The sequence below is a fragment of the Elaeis guineensis genome, chromosome 6, assembly GCF_000442705.2.
Source record: "Elaeis guineensis isolate ETL-2024a chromosome 6, EG11, whole genome shotgun sequence".
Taxonomy (NCBI): Eukaryota; Viridiplantae; Streptophyta; class Magnoliopsida; order Arecales; family Arecaceae; genus Elaeis; species Elaeis guineensis.
The window spans coordinates 51,898,582-51,924,158 of NC_025998.2; the positions used below are offsets into that span (position 1 = coordinate 51,898,582).

Genomic DNA, 25,577 nt, shown 5'->3' on the forward strand with positions numbered 1-25,577 from the left:
TTTGCAATTGGTTGTCTAAATGAAGTGAATGCCCTTTTAATTTTTCCAGACTTGAATTTGGCATGGCATTGTTAAGCTTGCATTGACACTGGATGTGGACACCTGCAGGAGGGAACATTATTGGATTCATAAAGTCAACCCATCCTGATGAAACAAGGCTGTTAGACATCTTTAAGGTTTCCTAGTAGTCCATATCCTATCGTGGTTGTTCATGGGTATCATAGGCTTTTATTGGTGATTGGTTGAGAAAGGGGTACTGTAGAAGGGATGCTATTGCAAAAAGAAGTTTTATTATTAGTTTTAGAAGCTTTATAATATTCAAAGATCCTATCATGGTGCATGACAATTTATGCATTAGCTATGCTCAAGAGGGCAAGATACAGGCATATTCTTAATAATAATATTGATGGCAGGAAAAGGAGGGCCTCAACTGTAACAGATAATGGACATAGCAATGTTGTGGGAGTCCACATTTGAATTGGGTGGCCATTGGTGTACAACCAGTGCGTCAGTCAAGTTACAAATCAAGAAAAATAAGAAATGTGAAATACATTAAATTGGTACGCAAATGGACAGAATAAAGGTGTGTAAAATCATGGGAAAAACCAAGTAGTTTGGTTGGACTGTTTCTTTGTTGAGAAACTTTAACCACCTATTTGAGCAAAATGACCTGATTTTGACCCAATAATGCCAAGAAAAACACATCCGATCTGACAATTCTAGAGTATTATTGAGACTCATATTTATTCTTTCCTAGCAACTTTAAAACTCTGTGCAGTTTATGAAAATATTCTTTTTCTTTCAATTACCATGTGTAATAAATCTGTTTCAGGGCAATGTTATGTTGTATACAGTTATTGTGTACTCAAAGTATGGTTTTGTTTTTAGATGGTGTGCTTGATGCATCTCCTGAACTCTGCCAGGTTAAAACAGAGGGTCAATTGAATGCATCAGCATCCTTTGTGGCAAAAGCAAATCCTCTCAATCGTGTTCCCCATAAAAGAAAGAGTGAACTGCATCATGCACTATGCAATATGCTTTCAAGCATACTGGCACCACTTGCAGAGGGTGGAAAAAACCATTGGCCTCCATTGGGTGTGGATCCTGCATTGACTTTGTGGTATGAAGCTGTTGCTCGAATTAGAGGTCACCTTATGCATTGGATGGACAAACAGAGCAAACATATAGCTGTGAGTAGCGTGAACATGATTTATTTGAAGTCCATATTTGCACTTTTTATCCATCATATAAAGGTTATTAATGCTTTTGTTTTTTTGTTGGATTCTATAATTTCATCTGCAAATTTTAGAGGTCTGGTTTCTAGATTTTTTAGCATGATTTCCTTCAAGCGAAACAGCTCTGCCAGGATACATATGGGACAATTGTCTTCTACCATAATCCAAGATCATCTCTCTCTTTTTTTTTTTTTTTTTTCGGGGTTGTGGGGTGGGGAGGTGAAAAGGGTTATTTATCTAGACTTCTACTTTTCTAATATTTTTGAGGGTTAGATGTATCTCATGAACGAATTGTTTGTATTGACAAGTCCTATTCATCATTTTTTTTGCCATATTTGTACTTTGTGCTTAAACCCAGATCCTAATAAAGCTTTTCTAGACACCCCAGAAGTACTCTTGCTTCTCTTTACCTTTGTGTTCATTTATATCTGACTGCAGCAGTTATGGCATTCTTGAGTGGCATGTCCATTGGGGGCATTTTTGCGAGTGTCTAAAACATTATTAAAAAAAAGAGCCCAAGATCTATGCTACAATGATTGTTGGCATGTGACATATCTTGTCTAAATCTATGACAAAGGTTGTGAATGAGAATCCCATAGAGAATACTACAAACCAAGAACGTTGAAAGAAAGTCAGGAATTCTGCATGAATTAACATGGTGAAGAGCAAAAATATGGAATTGACTATAAGGGATGTCAAGGATTTAAGACTCATGAAGTCTACATTAATGATGGCAAGAAAAGCCTAAATTAACAACGTGATAAAGATTGAATATGGATACACTAGCAATTGTTTGACACCAAGGTTCGCGGACTCGATACTGAAATCTGTGCTGGTTGTTGACCGGTATAGTACCGTACCGATAATAAAAAAATAAAAAAAAATCATCCAACAGCACAAAAAAAGAAAAAGAAAATTGAGTTGAACCGGACCGAACCGGCCCCGAACCATATTGAATCGGACCAAACCGTACAGTATCGGGCGGTTTGGGCCGATATTGTACCGAACCGACTATTAGGACTTTTTCGAAAATCCGGTCCGAATTGGATCGATTTCCCAACGGTATGGTATGGTATGGGGTGTACCGACCGGTTCAGACCGGTACAGAATACTATTTTTGACACTTTGACCATTGTGTTATAAGTTAAACATTATAAGCATTATATTATTGAATTTTTATATCTTCTGGATACATACGTATGTGAGTGCGTGCGTATACATACATATATACATACATATATATATATATCTGTGTGTGTGTCGAATAAAAAAAAGGAATATCGAGATTATTAATTTATGTTGATGGCAATAATTTACACTTTTTTCCTTGATGTCAGTGCGGATGGTTCAGTTGTCGATTTAAAAAGGAATATAAGGATTATTAATTTATGTTGATGGCAATAATTTACACCTTTTTCCTTGATGTCAGCATAGATGGTTCAGTTGCTAATATCTAAGATGTTGCCCCATGATGCTTACCATAAGTTAATGATTCAAATCTTATTGATGAGACAAATAAATGCGGTGATATGCAAACAATATTCAAAGTAAAATGGGGTATATGGAATTCAAATGTTATTTTAAGATGCATATGTTGCATTGCATAAGCAATACCAAAGGGATTATTTTCTTGTTTCAGATCTATATTGAGAAAATGAAGATGAGCCCTCTGATTGGTATGAGAGATGGATTGGAGGATGGATAGAGGAGGAAGGATTGATATGGGAGATGATGGATGAATCTTCCATGCATCCTTTTGTGTGTTTGGTGAAATATGAAAGGATAGGAAATAATTCTCTTTGTTCAGTATAGGAGGAAAGGAAGGAAAGATGAATGATATTTGTATGATATTTTTACTAAATTATCTTTTGATAAAAAAGTTATTATGATTATTAATTTATAATACTTATTTATACTAAAAAAGTAAAGCAATATGTAAACTTATAATCTTTATAATTTATAATTATATAAAAAATTATATAAATATTTAATCTTAATTTAGTTTAATTAAATAAATAATTTTATAAATAAATTATATATGAATAAATTTATTTACATTTTAATTATATAAATAAATAGTTATTTATAATTTAATTTAAAATAGTTAATTAGTTTTATAGTTTTATATAAATAGTTAACTAAAAATAGTGAATATAAATAAAAAATAGAAGACAATTCCAATTATTTACTTATAATTATGAAAATTATGTGCTAAAATTAAAATAATTAGTAATAAAATTTAATATTACAGGGTAAAAATAGTATAGGTAAATTAAAAAAATATATAAGTAAAATGAATGAAAAAACTGAAGAAGTGTTAGGGTTTTATCAAAAAGTTAATAAGGAACAGTTTTGTCAACGTAAAATCCTATTCGTCACATGCTCCATCCATCGTTCCTTGCATCTTTCCAAATTGTGATGTTGCAAATTGGCAGGCCCGGGTGGATGGATCATCCCTCCCTTTCATCCATCATTTTTAGAACTTTTTGAACCGAAAGGTGGATGGAGGCCATCCATTCTTCCAATCTCATTCATCCTTCCTCTTATGATCCCAACCAAATATTGGATAAGCTTTGTTTGATATTGCTTTTTTTTTTTTGTTTAAAACTTACAAAATGAAAGTATTTTGGCAGTCATATCATCATGTGGTTTATCCTGCATGTAATAATTGTTTTGTTATCTTGTTGAATTTCATAGACTAGGACAATAGTTAAAAAAAACCTGTCATAGCTGCCTATATTAGGAAAAGAAACCTGTAAGATAGTTCCCTTGAATCTTTTTCCATGGAATTACCTATAAATTGTCTTAAAAAATTCTTTAGGGTTCTGCTTGTCATCTGTTTGCACCTTGTGAGTTGCTTACAGAAAGCTTGTTTTTAATAATATTTATGGGATTTTTGTATTATGTATTAATTCACCATCCAACTTATTTTGTTGTTCTTTAGAGCTGAAATCCTGCTCTATTAGCTTCCTCATTAATGCATGCTATTGCTGTAGAAGCATTACTTTCTTTTTCCCAGGTTGGCTTCCCATTGGCGACCCTTCTGCTTTGTCTTGGAGATCCACAAACTTTCAACACTAATTTTGGCTCGCACATGGAGCTTCTGTATAAACATCTTAAAGTAAGTGCTACTTTTATATAGTTTGTTTTGTGTGGTGTGCAACTTTTTCATGTACTTTTCAAGTATTCATGCACCAATTATTATTATAGCTTTTTATGTTGTTCAAATAGCAGGGAGATGCTGATCTTCTTAATGTCTGTCCTTCCTATGAAGAGCTAATTTAAGAGTAACCATATCTATGCAGGACAAAAACCATCGCTCTATGGCACTGGACTGTCTTCACCGGGTTGTGAAATTTTATTTAAATGTTTATGCAGATTACCAACCTAAAAATCGCGTGTGGGATTATTTAGATAGTGTAACTTCACAATTGCTGACTGTTTTGAAGAAAGGCTTGCTAACTCAAGATGTTCAGCATGATAAGCTTGTTGAATTCTGTGTTACTTTAGCTGAAAGCAATCTGGACTTTGCCATGAATCACATGATCCTAGAATTATTAAAATCTGATAGTTTGAGTGAAGCAAAGGTTATTGGTCTAAGAGCATTGCTCGCCATTGTCATGTCTCCTACAAATCAGCAATTTGGTTTAGAAGTTTTCCATGGTAATACATCCTGGTTTCATATAAGTCTCTCTCTTGCATTTTGATATCCTTTTTTTTTTTTTCTGAAGAAAAAGCTAAAGATCAGTTTTTGTTTGTTAATGTCAGTTCGTGGTATTGGACACTACATTCCGAAAGTAAAATCTGCAATCGAGGCAATCTTAAGGCTTTGCAATAAAGTCTATAGCCAAGCCCTTCTTACATCCTCTAAGACTACAATAGGTATGCTTCTTTTCTCATTCTTAATGCTAGAGTTCTTACATTTTGTAATATGTGAAAATAACAAAAACAGTTCTGCTGCATGAGATATTCAACAAAAAAATGGCACTGCTGCATGAGATATTCAAAAAAAATGGCACTACTGCATGAGATATTCAAAAAAAATGGCACTACTGCATGAGATATTCAACACTTGGAGTCATCAGCATGAGAGAGTTTGCTTACACCATGGTGAGTCTGGTAGAATATATCACATGTTCTATAAAAATTTCAAAAATTGTGGGAATTTTGATGTTCATTATTGGTTTACTTGGGAAATTGAAGTTTTGGAGAGTGTCTTTGTTGTTATAATGATCCCCATTGAAGAATAAACTGAGCATCTAAGTCAATTGTCTAAAGAGGGCTTTGAGGATGTTGATTGATTTGTGAAAGAAAGACCAGAAGAGCATGGATGAAGACTTGGGCGGACATGTTGATCAGAGCTATGAGGAAACTCGATGTGATAGAGGCTACAACCTGAGGGAGAATCAAGATTTGTTAACATCAATCCATATTTATGATATATGGTTTAGTGGTCATGCTTATTATAAATGAGGAATGAATATGACACTCTCTTGCTGCTGCTTCTCTCTTTAAATTAGTGGTGAGAATATTTTATGAGCCTTCAATGACATCAATAGTCAATGGGTCTTGCGTTAAACCTACTATAGTTTTGTTGCTATTTTTTTTTTTTTTTTTTTGCGCAAGTATAAAGAAGTAAACAGTCATATATATTATGAAAAGAAGAGACACAGAAGCCCATGACTAACTATAAGCAGAAAAAAAAGGCTACACAATAGGAAGACATAGAAGACAAACGACCCCTGACAAACTTTTGTGGGAGAGGAGTATACTTTGACAATGATAAAGCTCATGATGACTTTCTTTGGATTTAAGATGTTTGGTTGGTTACATTCTGTGGATCCCTTCACATGGCTGTCTAAATCATTTGTTTTTTTTCATGTTTTCTGTGAATTAGGTGCTGCATCACTTAACCTAGGAGCAACTTATGTAATTAATTGTAAGAGAAATAATGACTGAATGACCCTTTTTTTTTGTGAACCTTCTGAATGCTGTCTAGAAATTATTCTATACCTTCTAAACACCTCCTGAATCTACAAGAGAATCCTTCCTTAAAAAAAATAGTACAAGACAATCAGTGAACTTTGATCTATGCCACTATGCTCACCATGTAAACCTAACCACATCAGAGCATCTTTTTGCCTTTTCTTCAAGTTTTAGTCAGGTTTGAGAATCTTCACCTTGTCATCATGGAGTTTCTCAATTTGTTTGTTCAACCTCTTTTATTATGAACTCTAGTCTGAAATCAGATTATATCCTTGTAGATTCCTAAATAGACTATGATTAAATCTAAGTCCTTATCTTTTTACATTAGTTATAATTGAGCTTATTAGGCATATTTAGCATGATATTTCTTGGTACATGCGATTTACAGATGGTGTGGTCTTAAAGTATAAACCTAAAGCTGGAGTTAATCATAAGTTGGAATTATGGGGGTTTGTGGTTAAGTAGATGGAATATATAGAATGTAGTTTTAGTAAAATTAGAAAAAAAATAAAGGTTTGGTGAAAATTAAGAATTACGAATTTTTCATGAAAAAAAGGAGATTGAAGAGGATGCCATCCGTAGGATTAAAGTAAGGTGGCTAAAATGAAGAAGTACGACTAGGTTATTTTGTCATCATAGGATGCTTGTCAAGTTGAAAAATTTTATAGGACAGTTATATGACCAGCAATGCTTTATAGTACAAAATGTTGGACAATTAGAAAACAACATGTGCATAAAAATGACTTGTGGCCGAAATGAGAATGTTGAGATGCATATGTGATAATATAACAAAATATAGAATAAGAAATGAAATCATTTGTAAAAAGGTGGAAGTAGCACCAATTGAGGACAAATTGAGAAAAGGATGGCTTAGATGGTTTGTGTTTATATAATGAGACCCGTGGGATGCACTGCTATGAGAAAGTGATTTAAAATACATATAGAAGGAAGAAGAGGCAGAGATACACCAAAAATCACATGGGATGAAATATTAAGGAAGGATTTGATATCACTCCATCTTTCAAAAAGTGTGGCCCCCTAATAGAGCGGAATGTAGGAAAGGGTTTCATGCAGCCGATCCTAACTAGTTTAGGATTAAGACTTAGTTGAGCTGAGTTGAGATTCCTAAGTACACTAATGATGTGATCATCGGGGTGATGTGATCATCGGGGTCATGTGAGCACTAGATGATGTGCAAATACTAGGGTGATGTGTGATCACTGTGTTTGGTATGTCATTGGAATATCAATGGGAATAGAACTTGATTGTATTTGGTATATCATCAAATAGTGATAGTGATAATGTATAAGATACCATAAATAGCCTTACACATTAGCATGTAATAATTACTCTACAAGTTGATTAAATATTCTTCATTCACAACTCTTCACAAAAACATATAGTAATAGTAGTAATAACAATAATATTTATTATTATTATTATTATAGGTATCTATTTTGATTAGACTATTAAAATGATATTATAATAATATTATATATAATCAGATTTGGCTAGACTTAACCAATTGTGGCCATCAATATTAGGGCTGTCCGTTAGGAATGATTTAGCCTATCAAAATAAAATGAGAAAAAGAAAAGCATGAAGGATTTAGCATGATCTATTCATGCCAATTAACTATACCTGCCTATAGAATAAAATAGGCATCCAATAAATAAATAAAAGATATCCATACTATTTAATTAAACTTGTCAATAAAAATAAAGTAGGCATCTATAAAAAGAGATGGAGAGGAATTTTCTTCTCTCCAATTTACTGACCAGGCACATTTTTGTCCAAAATAACTTCAGCATATTACTAATACTTGGTGATGTGCTATCACCTAGGGTATGTATGGTGGTAGCATCACTGCATTGCATCGAATTTATCACTGGATCCTTCATCACTGGATGGAATGTTGCAATGCCAAACAAGATCACATCACCTAACTCACATCACTGAGGTGATGTAAAATATCATCCCTTACCAAACAACACCTAAGGCTTAAGAAATTACTAAAATAAGTTTGAGAGAAATTGCAAATTTGGTTATTCATCAGCATGAATAGGTTGAATTGCATCATGTTGTCCGACATGGAAAAATTGAAGGTTATTCGAGGAGATGTTTATCCTAATCATATTGAAGATGATGGATGACTAATGCTAAACCAGGATCCAAAGTTTAACCTGTTGGGCGGATGAGCTTGTGAATTAAACAATTATGACAGTACCATGAATGTTCAGAAGAAAAGGATCTATGAAAAGCATGCTGAAGATGCACAGAACAGTTGGCTCTTGAAATCAGTTCCTGTCGGATCCATTTGGTGAAGGACCTATTAAGGAAAAACTACCATGACTAATTTCAAAGCTGGAATGGTTTGATTATTTGAAACTCTGCTTTCTTTGGTGTTGTTCCTCACCAAGTAGCTTCTTCCTGGTAATATGTTTGGGTTACTAAAATCTTTGTAATTTCCTGGCATTTTTATTTTTTTAATACCTATCATCTAGTCAGTTATGGAAGATGTACCTCTCTTGCACTAAGTAATTCGACTTTTGAGTTGTTGCTCTACTTCTCCCCAAAAAAAGTCATTCCTAAGATATGTTCATATGGCATGCGCTGAAGGGAGATCAATGGTGTTGGCAAGAATCTCTTCGGAAAGGGTGGTATTTAGCCGTGGAAGCCCTATTCTATAAATATTAGGCTGGGACCAAAATGCAGACTGCTTAGAAAGTGCCTCACAAGAGGGGTACCGAACATCTGAATTCTTCCAAGGGTGAGAAGCTTAGCAGCATCGCCTTTACATTTTGATTTTGCATTGGAGGAGAAATTCATTGAACAAATAGAACTTCTTTAATTATTCAATTAATTTAAACAATATGAAGTGGAGGTTTAAAATGGAATTTGTGATTAAATGTCTATGCCTCTTTAGATTTTGAGCTCCTTATATCTTATTTTGTGTTCTCTGTCTGAAAAAACTGCATCTAGATTATTAAGAATTGCTTAGTGTAATATCATTCCTTTTGTTGTTTTATGATTTTTATTATATATCAGGAGACAGGAGTTATGACATTGGTTGTCTAAGTATACTCATTTTTATTATATGTATATTCATTGACATAAAATCCAATATAAACTTTTCCAGATACTGTAACAAAGGAAAAATCTCAAGGGTCTCTCTTCAGGTCAGTGCTGAAGTGCATACCGTATTTGATCGAAGAAGTGGGCCGTAGTGATAAAATAACTGAAATCATTCCTCAGCATGGCATAAGCATTGATCCTGGCGTTCGGGAAGAAGCAGTGCAGGTGATGAACCGGATTGTGCATTATCTTCCCCACCGTCGTTATGCTGTGATGAAAGGGATGGCTAACTTCATACTCAAACTTCCTGATGAGTTCCCTCTGCTCATTCAAACATCATTGGGTCGCCTGGTTGAACTTATGCGCTTGTGGAGGGCTTGTCTTTCTGATGAAATGTTAGAAAATGATGCTCAATATGTAAAGCGACCAGGTCTGGGAAATGATTCACTCCACAGATCTCCTTTCCTCCAGTCAGCAGATCCATCTGAATTCCGTATATCAGAAATGGATGCACTTGGTCTTGTGTTTCTCAGTTCTGTGGATGTTCAGATAAGACATACTGCTTTAGAGTTGCTGCGCTGTGTTCGTGCTTTGAGAAACGATATCAGAGACCTCTTAATAAGCGAGCGGGCTGATCATAAGTTAAGATATGAAGCAGAACCAATATTTATCATTGATGTCTTGGAAGAAAATGGGGTAAGCCTCGTTCTATGGTTTTATGTCTATTATCTTTTTTGCTTTGGCATTTTTTTTTCTGCTTTTGAGATCAACGTTTCCTTGCTGAATTGTTTTGGGAACACATAACAAATTTAATATATCTCTGCGAAGGAGTGAGGTAGACTTATGCTGATGGGTTGGGAAAGAGCTTGAGATGACATTAGATGTTGCTCTTAACATGAATAATCGGCAAAATAGGATTCATGACGTAAATCAAAATAAATTGGCAAGTCTTTGTAGTTTTGTTGTTGCTATTCTTTTACAAACCTCCTAAGTCCTAACATTTACAATTTGATCCATCTTACAGGATGATATCGTTCAGAGCTGCTACTGGGATTCTGGTCGTCCTTATGATTTGAGACGGGAGTTGGATTCTGTTCCTTCTGATATAACTCTTCAATCCATTCTTGAAAGCCCGGATAAGAACAGATGGGCCCACTGTCTTAGTGAACTAGTAAAATATGCTGCAGAGCTTTGCCCAAATTCTGTGCAGGAAGCGAGGCAAGGACGTCATGCATCGTCTTAAATGTTTCCTTTTCTGCATTAGTTTTCTTCCTGCTTTTTATGGTTTTTGGTATAAAAAATATATTGTCACCTGAAAGTTACCTTATTTTAAATTGAAGTTGCAATTGTGAACCACATATTAGGGCAAAATAAGGGTTTTTATAGTGCATGCCACCTGCCCCTTATGTATCTGTTTTTTATCAGCTGAAGTATATGGTTTGACATCAGGTCAGTACCCTGCTCTTAATATAATTATTTTAGTCCATGTGACACAAGTTTAGATGGCTTTTGGGTCATGTTAATATTTTTTTTGAACCCATAATTGACAAATTATGCTAACATACAAAACTGATTCTAGAGGAGGACATGTTGGATGGCCATGAATTATTTACCAGTCACCTAATTATATATTGTAATAAAAAGAGTGCTTGGTCAATGTAGGTGCAAAGCTCTCCATTTTCTTGTCTCCAGTCTACTCATCTCTTTTCTCTTCCTTTCTGTTCTTCTTTCTTCCTTTTCTCCTCTTATATATTTTTCTGTTATCATCTGGATAAATTCACGGCTTTATTTGTAGCTGCTGCTGTGATCAAGAGAGTAGCTTTTTAGTGCCCATTCTTTGATGGGTAAATATTATGGGAAAGTTAGTCAACTTTCTCATTGACTAACTTACCTATATTCTTATGCTTCTTTGGATGGGTAAGTTATTTTCTTATGGATAGTATTTATTTATGAAATGATGGAAAAGTCTTATCCATCTAGGAAGTGGGTAAGTCATTTTCCCATCGGTCAAGAAAATAACTTTTTTATTTTGTTCCTAAAATACCCCTAATCCTATAAGAATAATATAATAATAATAATTACATATAGTATAATATATAATATAATATAAGGTGATATGATATAAATTATTATCTTATAATACTACTTTATTAGTGTAATATAACATATCCAATTGGAACATGAAAATGTTTTAGAATGCTGGGCTGAGAATCCAGTTATTTAATTTATGAAATAAACAAATAAATAGGTAGGCAAACCAACATAGTGATGCCTTGTCCTTTTTGTATTATTTTCATATTGATGTGTGAATGGTAGATGCTATTTTGTTTTTTTTTTCCCTTGGGGAGGATAAGTATTGCTCTGTTTAAAATTATATTATTTTAAAAAATGTCTTTATGTTCTCTCCAGTCATTTTTCACATTATTAAAGATACATATGTATAATCTTTAGTGCAGACATATTCTGGCATCTTAAATATCAATAATGACAGGCTTGTTTTCTTTATCTTTCAAATTTCAGAAGCATTTATCAAAATAACTAATTAATGAACACTATGATTTGCAAACATATGGACTCACAAAGTCTAAATACCTTATTTAGATGCTTGGAGATGCCTTTTTTTGTTAAAAGTTATTCCTGCTATTGTCATGATATCTGATCAAACGAGGTTAATTTTACATGAAAAGTAAGTGAGCCTATGTTAGCAAGCTGTTAATTTCTGGTGGCTAGAGATTCAAGTGTAAGTTGCCATTTTGCAGGGTAGAGGTGGGACATAGACTTGCCCAAGTTACACCTATGGAATTGGGTGGGAAGGCTCATCAGTCACAAGATGCAGAAAACAAATTGGACCAGTGGCTAATGTACGCAATGTTTGCATGCTCTTGTCCACCTGATTATAGAGATGATGGTGGCTTTAAAACAGCTAAAGAGCTCTTTCATATCATTTTCCCATCCCTGAGACATGGATCTGAGGCACATGCTGTAAGTTCAGAGCAATGAATATTCCACATTTCAGATATTATCTTTCATAGCATTTTTGGATAATTGCAGCTCTATGTACTTCGGCTATTGGTGACGCTTTGTAAATTCTAAGGTACTTCATGTTTCAATACCATAGCACTCAGTTTGTGGTTGAGATCTATCAAGCAACCAGATATTAATGTTTGCAGTGATTGAGAAATAGATATGACAATATTTTAAAACATTAAGAATTTAAGAATGTTGGAAACATTTGATAGTGGTGATTTTGTTTGTTCTTGTAATTTGTTATGAATTGCTAAATAGTAAACTAACATTGGTTTGCTAGCCAAATTTGTTTTCATGCAAACTTAAGTTTGAGATAAATATTTAAGTAGTGGATATTATAAATAAAATACTAAAAAAGTATAGTGCCTATCTAATAATAAAGAATATTACATTGATTTATGACTGTGAATTGGGTGGCTCTTAAAGATGCTTCTTATGATCAGCTTGTTATGTTGAGAGAGAGAGAGAGAATCTAAAATTGATTTGCATTTCTTTTTCTGCCAAATATAATTTCTTATAAAAAATATATCCCATATCATAAAGAGAGCGAGTAAATTGCCATTTTTTTTATCCCTAATTGATTGCTTTTTTTTTTTTGTTGTAGCTATATTATGTGGATGCTCATGAAACCATTAAATGGATCAAACAAATTGGAGTTGAATGTGATCATGCACATAAAAGATTTTAAAAAAGAAAGGAAAACCAGAATTTATATCACTTCGATTTAGGCCAGGCTCTTAAGGGAGGTGACATGTGACGGAAGTCAACAAAAGAATATATTCGAGGTACAATTAAGCAAGCAACATAGTGATACCACATAGGCAAGGACAGGACCCCCCCTTCCCAAAAAAATAGAGAAGAAGAAAAAGTGCCATGGTGGTCGCCTAGGAGGAGAAAAACCTGCCAACATTAGATCATGCACGCTTTTGGTGCCATATATAATACTCACAAGAAATAGAGTTATTCATAATGTTTTTTGCCTTCATGTTTGCTTCAAGATATGTGCAGTTCAATTTATTTTTTCAAAATGCCAGAATGATGCTCAAGTAAATGCCTCCCACCCTAATGTTTTGAACTGACTGCCTTTCTCTTTCCTAGCTCCCCTTGATTTTCTCCCATTGCCAGGCCCATCTCACTGCTAGGGACCTTATGTCCTCCTGTTCTATCCTCTTGCCAATTAAGCTGCTGCTCTTGCCACATGGTCATGATCTGGTGCCTTCACCTCTTCTTCAACCTCCCTGCTTTCACCAACCCTTCTCTTTATCCTGCATGCTGCTAGTTTCATCTTGCTAGCAGCAATTGTCCTTCTTCCTCTTGCTTGCACCTGTTGGTGACTGCTTAGACAATTGGCATCCCTTCTTCCTTGATTGCTGCAACATATCATCCAAAAAAGGTGTTACCCTTTGTTGCTAGGCTGCTTCCTTCTCCTGCTTCTCTAGTCATCCATCATACTCCTTTGTGAATTCCATGAACTGCCATGTCAGAAAGCATTTCCCTCATCTGCTTCCTCTGGTGCTGCACCCTCTCCTTTAACTCAAATCATCACTTGTAGAGCATGGATTATTATTTATTCCAGCAAACTCCTCCATCCATCCATCACCTCCATCCATCCATCAGACCTCCACTTTTCTCTGGGAGTGTTGCATGCTCGTATTTCAGCTGCTGGCTATAGGGTTGGCTTGTAGACAAGATCAAAGGGGAAGAGGAGCAGCAAGTTCCTCGACTCATGCTTGTCAAACTATCTCAAGAAGCAGGCAAGGTGACTATAGTGAGGGCAGGGGCTATTGGGTGGTATGACAGGGCAGGGACAATTGGGTTGGTGGGTGGTAAGATAGAACTAAGGAGGATATTAGGTGAGGAGATTTTGGAGGAAGAAGGTGAAGATAAGGGGTGATTCTAATGATAGAAAAGAAAGGAGTTGTAGAGTTGGATGGTGGAAAATAGTAAAGTTTCTGTTTGCTTTTAACATGCAATCCTTTCCATGTAGATTTGAATCTAATGGAAGAAAAACTGATAAATGTTTGGTCATGCCCTCTGAAGCAGCCAAGCTCAAGTCTGTATGTGTTCATGTATGTATATGTATCATATAAATACTCTTTTCATCATATATACTGTAATTTTACCTATTTTTCACATCCCAAAAGTCAACATTATTAAAAGCTAGAAGATCAAGCAGTTTTAAAAGACATTGATAATGTCAGAATATGACAGCCTTGTAAAGTCATGACAACTGAATACCAACCAAATAACTTGCACAAAATGAAAACAAGGACCAACACCAAATGAGCATAGGTTCATATTTATAATCTCAAAGTATTATAGTCATGATCATAGATTCATAGGCCATAACACATGATGCAATAAAATGATATTTCACTAACCAGCTCAAAATGAGACCAAAACATAAATCCATGGAAAACTAAAATCACCATCAATACTTCAAACACATTTCCATGTCAATCTTCCATTCTATTTTTGGCATTGCGTTTCTCACCATGAGCACATCCAAGATCTTCACTCTGAAAATCATCTTTATCATTATTATTATTTTACTTTTGGTGAAATCAAAGTCATCTTTATTGACATTCTCTTCATCGTTAGTGTCACTTTCATGAGCAAATTCATTCTCTTCATCGTTAGTGTCACTTTCATGAGCAAATTCATCTTTTCTTTGTTTTTGGAAGCTGAAAACTCTTCGTTTTTCACTTTAATATTGGTGTAGATGCACCCTATCTCCTTTTTGGTTGTTATGATCCTTGAGTGCAAAATAGGGAGAGGGAGGAAAGGGGAGAGGAAGAGAGGGAGAGAGGAAAGGGAAGGTTAAGGGCTAAACCTAACCCTAGTGGGGAGAGAGACAGAGAGAGGAAGGGCGAGGGCCGGGGCCTAAACCCTAACCTAATGCTAGTGGAGCGTGAGGGGGGGGGCACTTACAGGTGGCGGTTGAGAGAGAGTGTGCAACATCCGGCACTGTAGAAACTTTTTGAACCTGGGTGCTTTTTGAACATCGTGAGCAGTTTTTGGGGGGGGGGGGTCGTTGAACCATCATGAAAAGGGGGGGGGGGGACTTAGGGATTTGAAACTGAACCGGAGGATTGGGGAGGGGTTCTATAGCCAAACTGGGGTTTGGGTGGAGGGGTTTTGCAACCAAACTAAAGCGAACTCTTGAACTGTTTTAACTTGGTGTTGGATCAGTTTGGTATGGACCCAACCGTCCAGTTAGGGTCGGTTAGGCAATCACTATTTGTTAAGCTTCCTGACCTTCATAGACGTGTGAGTGTGACTATGCTCGCATGAGGTTTTTTTTTTTGGGGGGGGGGTGGTTGAACCATCACGAATGAGGGGTGGGGGGGCTTAGAGGTTTAAAATTGAACCAGAAGGTTGGGGAGAGGTTTCATAGCCGAATTGGGGTTGGGGGGAGGGATTATAACCAAACTAAAGCAAACCCTTGAACTGTTGCAACTTGGTGTTGGATCGGTTTGGTACAGCCCAAACTGCCTGGTTAGGGTTAGATCATCAATCACTACCTATGAAGCTTCTGACCTTCATAGACATGTGCAACTATGCTTGCATGAGTCATATAATGGATCATTACCCAGTACATATTCTAAGTTAAGCCTCCGAACCAAATTTAACCCATCTAAACAAATACTTCTAAAGAACCTGTACTTGGTGTGATCTGTTAGGTGATCACTTGTATGCTAGTTGATGAAGCTTTAGAAGCTAAACAAGCACTGAAGGATCATGTAACCAAGAACAACAACAAGAGCATCTACAAATACTTGAAGTGAAAGAAGAAGAGTTTCACTTTCATCATCTAGACAGTTGGCTCCAATTAATGAAGAGAGATGATTTGCTTTTAAAAATTTGACTGAGGATGAAGTGTATGTTGATGAAGATGATTCTGGGAGTAGAGATGAATGATTGCTGGCAGTGAGGAGCCCCTTACCACAGATTGGATATAGGACAAAATGGAAGTCTGTTTGGAATATCAATGAGAATCATAGCTTGCATAGACTTCTGTTTTTCTTTCATTTTGTGTTTGTTGATGGAATGTCATGTGGTGTATGCTGGGGCCTATGGTCCTATAATTATCAAGTGTTCATCTTCTCAGATTTACTGATGTGTTATGCTTTTGTTTACTAAACTCTTCTTGAATTTGATCATTACTGGATTTTTGGATTGTGAAAATAGGTATGAGTAAAGCAATCCTTGTGTTGCATGTATGTCTGTGTCTTCTTATGTATGTCACTGAAGGATGCATAATTTGATATTTGGTGGGCTCTTCTTTAGGTGGCCGCCTACATTATAATGGTGGTCTACCACCTGGCCTTGCTGAGGCATTTGACAACCTTGATGGTTGATATTCAAATTCCCTTTTAGAGGCATACCATAGAAATCTGCTATGCATCCCTATCCCAATGGCCTTGCAGACCATTTTGTTCCCTATATAAGCGAATTTAGTGTATAGAACCACATGGAAAATTTAACCATCTGTTGCTATGCTAGGTACATCAGGAAAGATATCTTGCTTCTATTTTGGAGTCTTTTTGTTATCATTCAAATTCTTGATTCATTACGATATCTGATAACCTCTAGCACCAATGTAGGTATCCACTATTTAATTTGTGCTGCAATCTGACAAAATCGTATACTTTATCAATTTTTTAAGAAAATATAAAGAGAGTAAAGGCAAATAGAACTCAACTTTCCTTATCTAGCTCCAATTCCTTCCAATGCCAAAACATGTACCTTTTATTCAATCATTTTGTTCTGAAAGCAGGGTGTATTTGTTTATACTGATGGGTTCAAATCCAAATCAATGTGAAATGGTCTTTATTATTTCAGTTCTCCATATTGTATTGTATTCTCAGAAACTAGTTTTTGGATGATATCTAGCTATTACTCTGTTAAATCTATTCCCATGGAGTAGGTACAAGTGACATAATATTGCATTGGTGTGTCGTTGATGGTTTCATGGATCATCTACTTTCTGATCTGATCTTATGTGAGCTTCTAGTTTACTCCAACCTGGAGCTAGTATGCCAATTTTGAAGTGGAGGAGGCTTTGAGTGCAAGTTTCTCTTTTGCATCTTTGCAAGTTTTTGTGCAAAATTGGAATGATCTTTAACTAAACTTTCACCTTTTTCCTTTTTTAGCAAGCAGCTGCCACTGCTCTTGGTCACTCACACCTGGAAGCATGTGAAACCATGTTTGGTGAGCTTGCATCTTTTGTTGAAGAGGTTTCATTGGAGACGGAAGGAAAAACAAAATGGAAGGTATAACTGACTGAGCTACCCTTTTGTTATCATGTACAAATATGCCAAAATGATTATTATGTTTTTTGGTAGGTTTGTATAAGTAAATGTATCATTTCCATTCACTTGGTCAAACAATTTAGGTTACTATTTGATCAATTTGGGTATATTTTTGTTGGTTATTGGTGCCTTTGGTAATGACAATCACATATATTGGAAATCATGTTACATTAAGCTTTTGTTGTCAGTGGTGCCCTTTGATAATGACATAAGGATGCTTTAACTCACTGATGGATGGACATTCTTTCTTAAAGTTTATGTTGAATATGGATTTTAATTCTTCAATACCTACACTGAGGTATTTGTTAGTATATTAACGAGCGAGTGATTAACTGGTCAGCCCTAAAGAACATTTTGGGATGTCTGGATCTTCGATTATGTTATCATAGAGAACGAGCTTTTATTAGCATTAAAATGTGCATTATGTGCTTTTTTTTTTTTGGGGGGGGGGTTCGATTCAATGACATTTAATATTGATATTAACTCTCCAAGTTATAAATATGCATTTTAGATTATAGAAATACCATTAGTACAATATTATTCGCTCCATGGAAGCAAAGACAGTGATAGTCTCTTCATTGTTTCGTACAGGTTGCATCATTAATTTCTTGGAACATATCTGAATATTTTTTATTTTCTTATTTTGCATTTGTATATATGTACAACCTGAGCAAGTCAATGGGCTGACTCGTTTGAGTGAAAAGTAAAGGGCCAAACCTACTCTAAGTCAAATCAAAATATTTCTAACCAAGCTAAGTATAATTGAGCATTTGGTATGTACGCCATGGTTGGGAAGACCTTATAATGTATATATGCATGCAGAATCAGAAGGCCCGCCGTGAAGAACTTCGTACTCACATTGCAAACATATACCGTACAATTGCTGAGAAGATTTGGCCTGGGATGCTTAGCCGCAAGCCTGTTTTCCGTTTACATTTTCTGAGATTCATTGAAGAAACATACCGTCATATCAACACATCAACTTCTGATAGCTTTCAGGACTTACAACCTCTTCGCTATGCATTAGCTTCTGTTTTAAGATATCTAGCTCCAGAATTTGTGGAGTCAAAGTCTGAGAGGTTTGATGTCAGAACTCGAAAGAAGCTTTTTGATCTCCTTCTTACATGGTGTGATGATACAGGCAACACATGGGGTCAGGAAAGCATCAATGACTACCGCAGAGAACTTGAGCGCTACAAATCAGGTCAACAACATAATCGGTCAAGGGAGTCAATAGATAAATTCACTTTTGATAAGGAGGTTGTGGAGCAAGTGGAGGCAATCCAGTGGGCCTCCATGAATGCTATTGCTTCTCTTTTATATGGGCCTTGTTTTGATGATAATGCAAGAAAGATGGCTGGCCGAGTAATATCTTGGATCAACAATTTGTTCATGGAACAAGCACCTAGAGCACCATTTGGTTATTCACCAGTGGATCCAAGAACCCCATCATATTCAAGGTATACTGGAGAGGGAGGACGTATAGCTGGTGGTAGGGATAAACAGAAAGGTGGCCACCTCCGAGTTCTCTTAGCAAAAACTGCCTTGAAAAATCTTCTGCAAACAAATTTGGACCTGATTCCTGCTTGCATTGACCAGGTGAGTTTAATTTTCCTTTTCTTTCTTTATTGCATATTATGGTACCAGACTTGGAAGTTCCATGACATTGTTTCTAACTGCACAGTCTTGGGTAGATTATAGATTATAAAGTTGGCCTATGAAAGTTCCTGTGACACATTGTAAATGTCTTGCTGAAGAATAATACACCATTAAAAAACTCGAGCTACATAGTAAATCCTGTGTTCAGAGATATGTAAGCCCTGAAATAAGCAATATCAAAAACTACTTGTCAGTTTTATTGTTCTGCCATTATAAAGCATCTAGGCACTTACTAGAAACTGTTTTGTTCCATTGAAAAACTGGGGCTACATGGTAGTACCATGTTCAGGAATACGCAAGCCCTCTAGTACTCAATATAAAAGAAAACTACATAAGCATCTGTTTTATGGTTATGCCATTATAAAGCATCTAGGAACTTACTATAAACATGTAGCTCCTAGATTCGCCATTTAAATGCTTGAAGTGGTCAAACAATTCAATCGTTGGCTCTCTGAAACTGTCAGGTTGATTAGAAAAGATTTCATGATCCAGCCTAACTCTGGGTGTATGTTCAAGAATTAAGTGAAAGATAGAAAAGTCTCAGTTTTCAAGAAGTTCATGCATTTATTTAAGGATATTGTGTTCTCAAGAGCATACTTGCTTAGTGAAAACTGCTCAGTTCTAGAACAGCTGGTCAGCTGTACTAATTTAAAATATATTAAATGTTCTGCTAGGTCTAATTTTTGCAGTAGTGGCTGCCAATTTTTATACAAGGTTCTTCTTCTTCCACTATTGTGAAATAAAAATCTTCAATTGTTAGCTTTTCCATCAGCTGATTTAGTAACCACACCATAAACTGGTGAATCACTGTTTAAAAGAGAGAGAAGGGGGAAGGAGTGTTCCTTCCAAGCATGAAACATGAGGCGAAGAGAAGGATGTATCTGAAGCTTAATCATTACATGGATACCAGTAGCTAATCAACCTGCATGTATAAAATGAAAGAAGCTTGCTTCAGATCCATGTCTGTAGTATGGATGCACTTCAAATTCTGCTGATCCTTGTTATTTTTGAAGACAAACTTGAGCATGCTGGTACATAGGGACTTGCACTCTGCATTTGTTATGCATTTCAAAATGGTGGGGGTATTTGATGGATATTCTGATTTCAGAATGATTTCTAACTGGGAGATTTTAGTTTTTTATCTATCATGCTGATAAAAACACTATCGCACTTGGTTAGTGCATATCTATTTTTGTACTTCTCTCTCTATCTCTCTCTCAAAACACTACTAGAATTTGGAAGAGGGGTCTTGAGAGTGGTGTTCTTTAAAAGGGCAGTGTAGGGTTAAAAAGGGTGAGCTCCTCACTCTCATACCCAAACATCAAGTCATACTGTATATTTGTATCATGCTACAGATATGTTGACATTTTAGTCCTTGCTTAACATCTAGGTTTTTCACCAGCTGCACGATGACCTGTCACGTGTGGGTCAAACTGCAATTTTATTAAGCTGAAGTCATAAATGTAGAAAAAGTAAGCATCCTTTTTGGTCATAAGCATGCCTTTTTCACTACCATCTTCTTGCAAAACCTAAATTAATGTAAGCCATAACTTTGGTGATCATTAACAAAGAGCTGCATTACATATTGCTCAAGTAAATCATTTAAATGTAAAAATCTCCTCTCTCTAAACTTCTGTCCACAAATATGACCCCATTCATTAGAACTAATAATCATATTTGTTCATTCTAGTGCTACTCTCCAGATTCTTCCATAGCAGATGGTTACTTTAGTGTGCTGGCTGAAGTCTATATGCGCCAAGAAATTCTAAAGTGTGAGACCCAGAGATTACTAAGTTTGATCCTCTATAAGGTTGTTGACCAATCCAGACAAATCCGTGACACTGCCCTCCAAATGTTGGAGACCCTCTCTGTTCGTGAATGGGCTGAGGATGACACTGAGGGTGCAGGCCGTTACCGAGCTTCTGTGGTTGGCAACCTCCCAGATTCTTACCAGCAGTTCCAGTACAAGCTCTCCGCCAAACTTGCCAAAGACCATCCTGAGCTGAGTGAGCTCCTCTGCGAGGAAATTATGCAACGCCAGCTTGATGCAGTGGACATAATTGCACAGCATCAGGTTCTAACATGTATGGCTCCTTGGATTGAAAATCTCAATTTTTTGAAGCTATGGGAATCTGGTTGGAGTGAGAGATTGTTGAAAAGCCTTTATTATGTGACATGGAGACATGGAGATCAGTTTCCTGATGAGATTGAGAAGCTCTGGAGCACTGTTGCTCGCAATACCCGCAATATTATTCCAGTTCTTGACTTTTTGATCACCAAAGGGATTGAAGATTGTGATTCTAATACATCAGCAGAGATAAGTGGAGCATTCGCAACATATTTTTCAGTCGCTAAACGTGTCAGTTTATATCTTGCACGCATTTGCCCACAACAGACCATTGATCACTTGGTTTGTGAGTTGTCTCAGAGGATGCTAGAAGATAGTGACGAGCCAATTAGGCCAGGTAAAGGGGATGGCTCTGCAAATTTTATCCTGGAATTTTCTCAAGGGCCTACAGCTGCCCAAATTGCAACTGTTGTAGATAACCAACCTCACATGTCACCATTGCTGGTTCGTGGGTCCATTGATGGCCCACTTAGAAATGCTAGTGGGAGCCTAAGCTGGCGTACTTCTGCAATAACAGGCCGCAGCATCTCAGGCCCTTTGAGCCCAATGCCCTCTGAGGTCAGCACAGTTACTACTACTGCAGGCCGTTCAGGGCAGCTCCTTCCATCATTGATGAACATGTCAGGGCCATTGATGGGTGTCCGAAGCTCAACTGCAAACTTGAGGAGTCGCCATGTGTCTCGGGACAGTGGAGATTGCTTAATTGATACACCTAACTCTGGTGAGGATATTTTGCACCCTGGGAGCAGTGGCCTTCATGGAATTAACGCCAGTGAGCTCCAATCAGCCTTGCAGGGACATCATCAACACTTGCTTTCCCGTGCAGACATAGCATTGATTCTACTCGCTGAAATTGCTTATGAGAATGATGAGGACTTCCGTGAGAACTTGCCATTGCTCTTCCATGTTATATGTGTTTCTATGGATAGCTCAGAAGATATTGTGCTTGAGCACTGTCAGCATCTGCTTGTTAATCTCCTCTATTCACTTGCTGGTCGGCATCTAGAATTATACGAGGTTGAGAGCAGCGAGGGGGAGAATAAGCTGCAGGTGGTGAGCTTGATAAAGTACATTCAGTCCAAGCGTGGCAGTTTAATGTGGGAGAATGAGGATCCTACTCTTGTCAGAACAGAACTCCCTAGTACTGCACTGCTGTCGGCACTTGTACTGAGCATGGTGGATGCCATATTCTTCCAAGGGGACCTTCGTGAAACATGGGGTGCTGAGGCACTCAAGTGGGCTATGGAATGCACATCTAGGCACCTTGCATGCCGTTCCCACCAGATATACCGAGCTCTACGACCTAGTGTAAAAAGTGATAGTTGTGTATTGCTTCTCCGGTGTCTTCACAGGTGTCTTGGAAATCCTGTTCCAGCAGTTTTAGGCTTTGCAATGGAGATTCTCTTGACGCTGCAAGTGATGGTAGAGAACATGGAGGCTGAGAAGGTGATACTCTATCCACAGCTTTTCTGGGGCTGTGTTGCTATGATGCATACAGACTTTGTGCATGTCTATTGTCAGGTGCTGGAACTCTTTGCCCGAGTAATTGATCGGCTGTCATTCCGTGAAAGGACAACTGAGAATGTGTTGCTCTCTAGCATGCCCCGTGATGAGTTTGATACCAATGGTTGTGATGCAACAGAACTTCACAGGCAAGAATCGCGGACTGGTGGAGAAGCATTGCCAGCAGAGAGTGGAAAGGTGCCAGCCTTTGAAGGTGTGCAACCGCTTGTGCTGAAAGGGCTTATGTCCACCGTTAGCCATGGGTCTGCTATTGAGGTATTATCTCGAATTACAGTGCCCACTTGTGACTCTATATTTGGGAATCCAGAGACACGGCTTTTGATGCACATCACAGGCTTGCTGCCATGGCTGGGATTACAGCTTGCTAGGGAACCAGTCTCCACTGGCTTAGCTTCACCTCTACAACAGCAGTACCAGAAGGCATGCTATGTTGCATCTAACATTTCATTCTGGTGCCGTGCTAAATTGCTAGAAGATCTTGCAGAAGTATTTCTAGCTTATTCACGTGGTGAAATCACATCTACAGAAGATCTCTTTAATCGTGCATCACCACCAATTTGTGTTGAGTGGTTTCCGAAACACTCATCGTTAGCATTTGGGCACTTGCTGAGGCTTCTTGAGAGGGGTCCACTTGATTACCAGCGCGTGATACTCTTGATGCTTAAAGCACTACTCCAGCAAACTCCTGTGGATGCGGCTCAGTGTCCACATGTATATGCAATTGTATCGCAGCTTGTGGAAAGCACATTGTGTTGGGAGGCATTGAGTGTGCTGGAAGCACTATTGCAGAGCTGTAGCAATGTTTCAAGTGGGCACGTGGATGAACAGGGGTCCACTGAGAATGGGTTGGGTGCAGGAGAAAAGGTTCTGCAAGGCATACTTGCACCTCAGAGCTCTTTCAAGGCTCGAAGTGGACAGTTGCAGTATGGAGCCGGATCAGGGCTGGGGGCTGGATCGGGAATGCAGGGTGGTGGTGGTGCAACAGATGGTGGGTTATCGCCAAGAGAGGTGGCGCTGCGGAACACACGCTTATTCCTTGGGCGTGTGCTTGACACGTGTGCTCTTGGTAGGAAGAGGGACTACAAACGTCTTGTGCCGTTTGTTGCCAGCATTGGGACATGATGTGCATGCGATGTGAAACTCTACGGGCAAAGTTTCGCAGCTGTGGGTGGTAACTGTAGGGAGGAGTTATAACGTGGGAGTCTTGCTGATTGCCTACCAATAGGCGTCAAGATGAGAACAACATCCCTGCATATTCATACTGGGCAACGAAGCCTGAGCTTTATCTTGCAATGCACCGTGGGCACCATGATGGCCAAAATGACTTTGCAGAATTTGTCCTTTCCATGTATATCAGTGCATTCATTCAATATCACTGTAGGGTAATGTTCTTGTAAACCAGCAGGATTTTGTTAGTTGTATTTATATCCCTGTGATACCAGCTAAAACCCAGCCGCCCAAATGCTAAAGTGGTGAAAAATGAAAAAAAAAAAAAAGATTTCTGTTGGACTCCCAATTAGAATCGAAGAATGATGTTGGGGAAGTCCAAATCCTCCCTCATGCATCTCTGTTTAGAGGGATGAAGTTTCCTTATGAAATCCCGTGTCGATGGCCATTGAATTCTTATGGGCGAAGTCTCTCTCTCTCTTTCTTTTTTTTTTTAGTTTGCTATGTCCTTTTTTTTCATGCTCGATGGAAATCAAGGTTGAAGAGCTTGGAGGAGCCCAAACTAAGCCCGGCCTTCTTCGTCGCTCTTCTCTTTTTTTGTTTCAAAGCTTTAGGCAACACAGCTGGTCACCGGTTTCGTTAAAAAATTTAAAAAATAAATTTTTTATTTTAGATCTGGTGGTGTGTTCTATTTTTTTTATTTTTTGATTGTTGTTGCTGTCGGTCTTTATCGTCGTGGCCTCTAGTATCTTCCTTGCATTGGCTATTGGCCTACATCGGGGCTTCTGTCACAGGCGAGTGGTCTCTCTCCCAAGAATGGTCGAGCAAGGCGCTCTTATATGACCTATTTTTTGGTTGTTTTTCGATCATTCTTCATCGCTGATCATCGTTGGTCGAACTTTTGGCTGTGCCATCATCATTTTTGCCACCGTTGGTTACGGTCATTATCGGTGGGAGGTTAGGTGTTTAAAGGAAAAAAAAAAAAAAAAAAAAGGTTCTCTGTTTTGTTAAGAACCAGTTAAGAACCCGGAAGAAAAAAATAAAAAGAATTAAAAAAAAGAAAAAAGATAGAGAGAGAGAGGGGGAGTGTCTCTTTCTTCTTTCTTTCTCTCTCTTATCCAATTTTTTTCTCCATGATTTTAGTTTCTCTTTAGAAAATCTCATTCTCTCTAAAAATCTCTCTAAATTATCTCTCTTTCTTATTTTAGAAAGATTTTTTAATAGTTTTGATAGATCGTAGTGAAGGAATCTTGACTGTTGACTGTCGGATAGTTTATCGATTTTCATCTTGATCAGATCGAGCATCATGAGATTTTATTATCGATTGTATTATAGCATCATGATCCTTGATTTATCGAAGTGACCAGACGTCGGTCGTTATTGCTTAGCATCCTATGATGATTTTAAAATTTAAAATTTTGAAATTTAGGATTTTTGTTCTAAAAATAATTATAGTTAAGT

At 37.2% G+C, this 25,577-nt stretch overlaps 1 protein-coding gene across 3 annotated transcripts in view; it reads left to right on the top strand.

The window, feature by feature from the left end:
* Window positions 1-24,575, top strand: part of LOC105046808 (uncharacterized) — a 45,362-nt gene extending 20,787 nt beyond the window's left edge. For 2 of the 3 annotated variants that reach the window (XM_073259519.1, XM_073259520.1), the window contains 10 exons: window positions 924-1,190; window positions 4,255-4,356; window positions 4,541-4,898; window positions 5,004-5,117; window positions 9,361-9,992; window positions 10,321-10,514; window positions 12,056-12,278; window positions 17,480-17,599; window positions 18,461-19,237; window positions 20,988-24,465. In XM_073259519.1, coding sequence (XP_073115620.1) covers window positions 924-1,190; window positions 4,255-4,356; window positions 4,541-4,898; window positions 5,004-5,117; window positions 9,361-9,992; window positions 10,321-10,514; window positions 12,056-12,278; window positions 17,480-17,599; window positions 18,461-19,237; window positions 20,988-24,071 — 5,871 coding nt within the window. In that variant the 3' untranslated portion in view covers window positions 24,072-24,465. Of the gene's footprint in view, window positions 1-923; window positions 1,191-4,254; window positions 4,357-4,540; window positions 4,899-5,003; window positions 5,118-9,360; window positions 9,993-10,320; window positions 10,515-12,055; window positions 12,279-17,479; window positions 17,600-18,460; window positions 19,238-20,987 lie in introns of all 3 variants that reach the window. The other variant, XM_010925530.4, reaches the window with a different exon arrangement.
* Window positions 24,576-25,577: the final 1,002 nt, after the last annotated feature.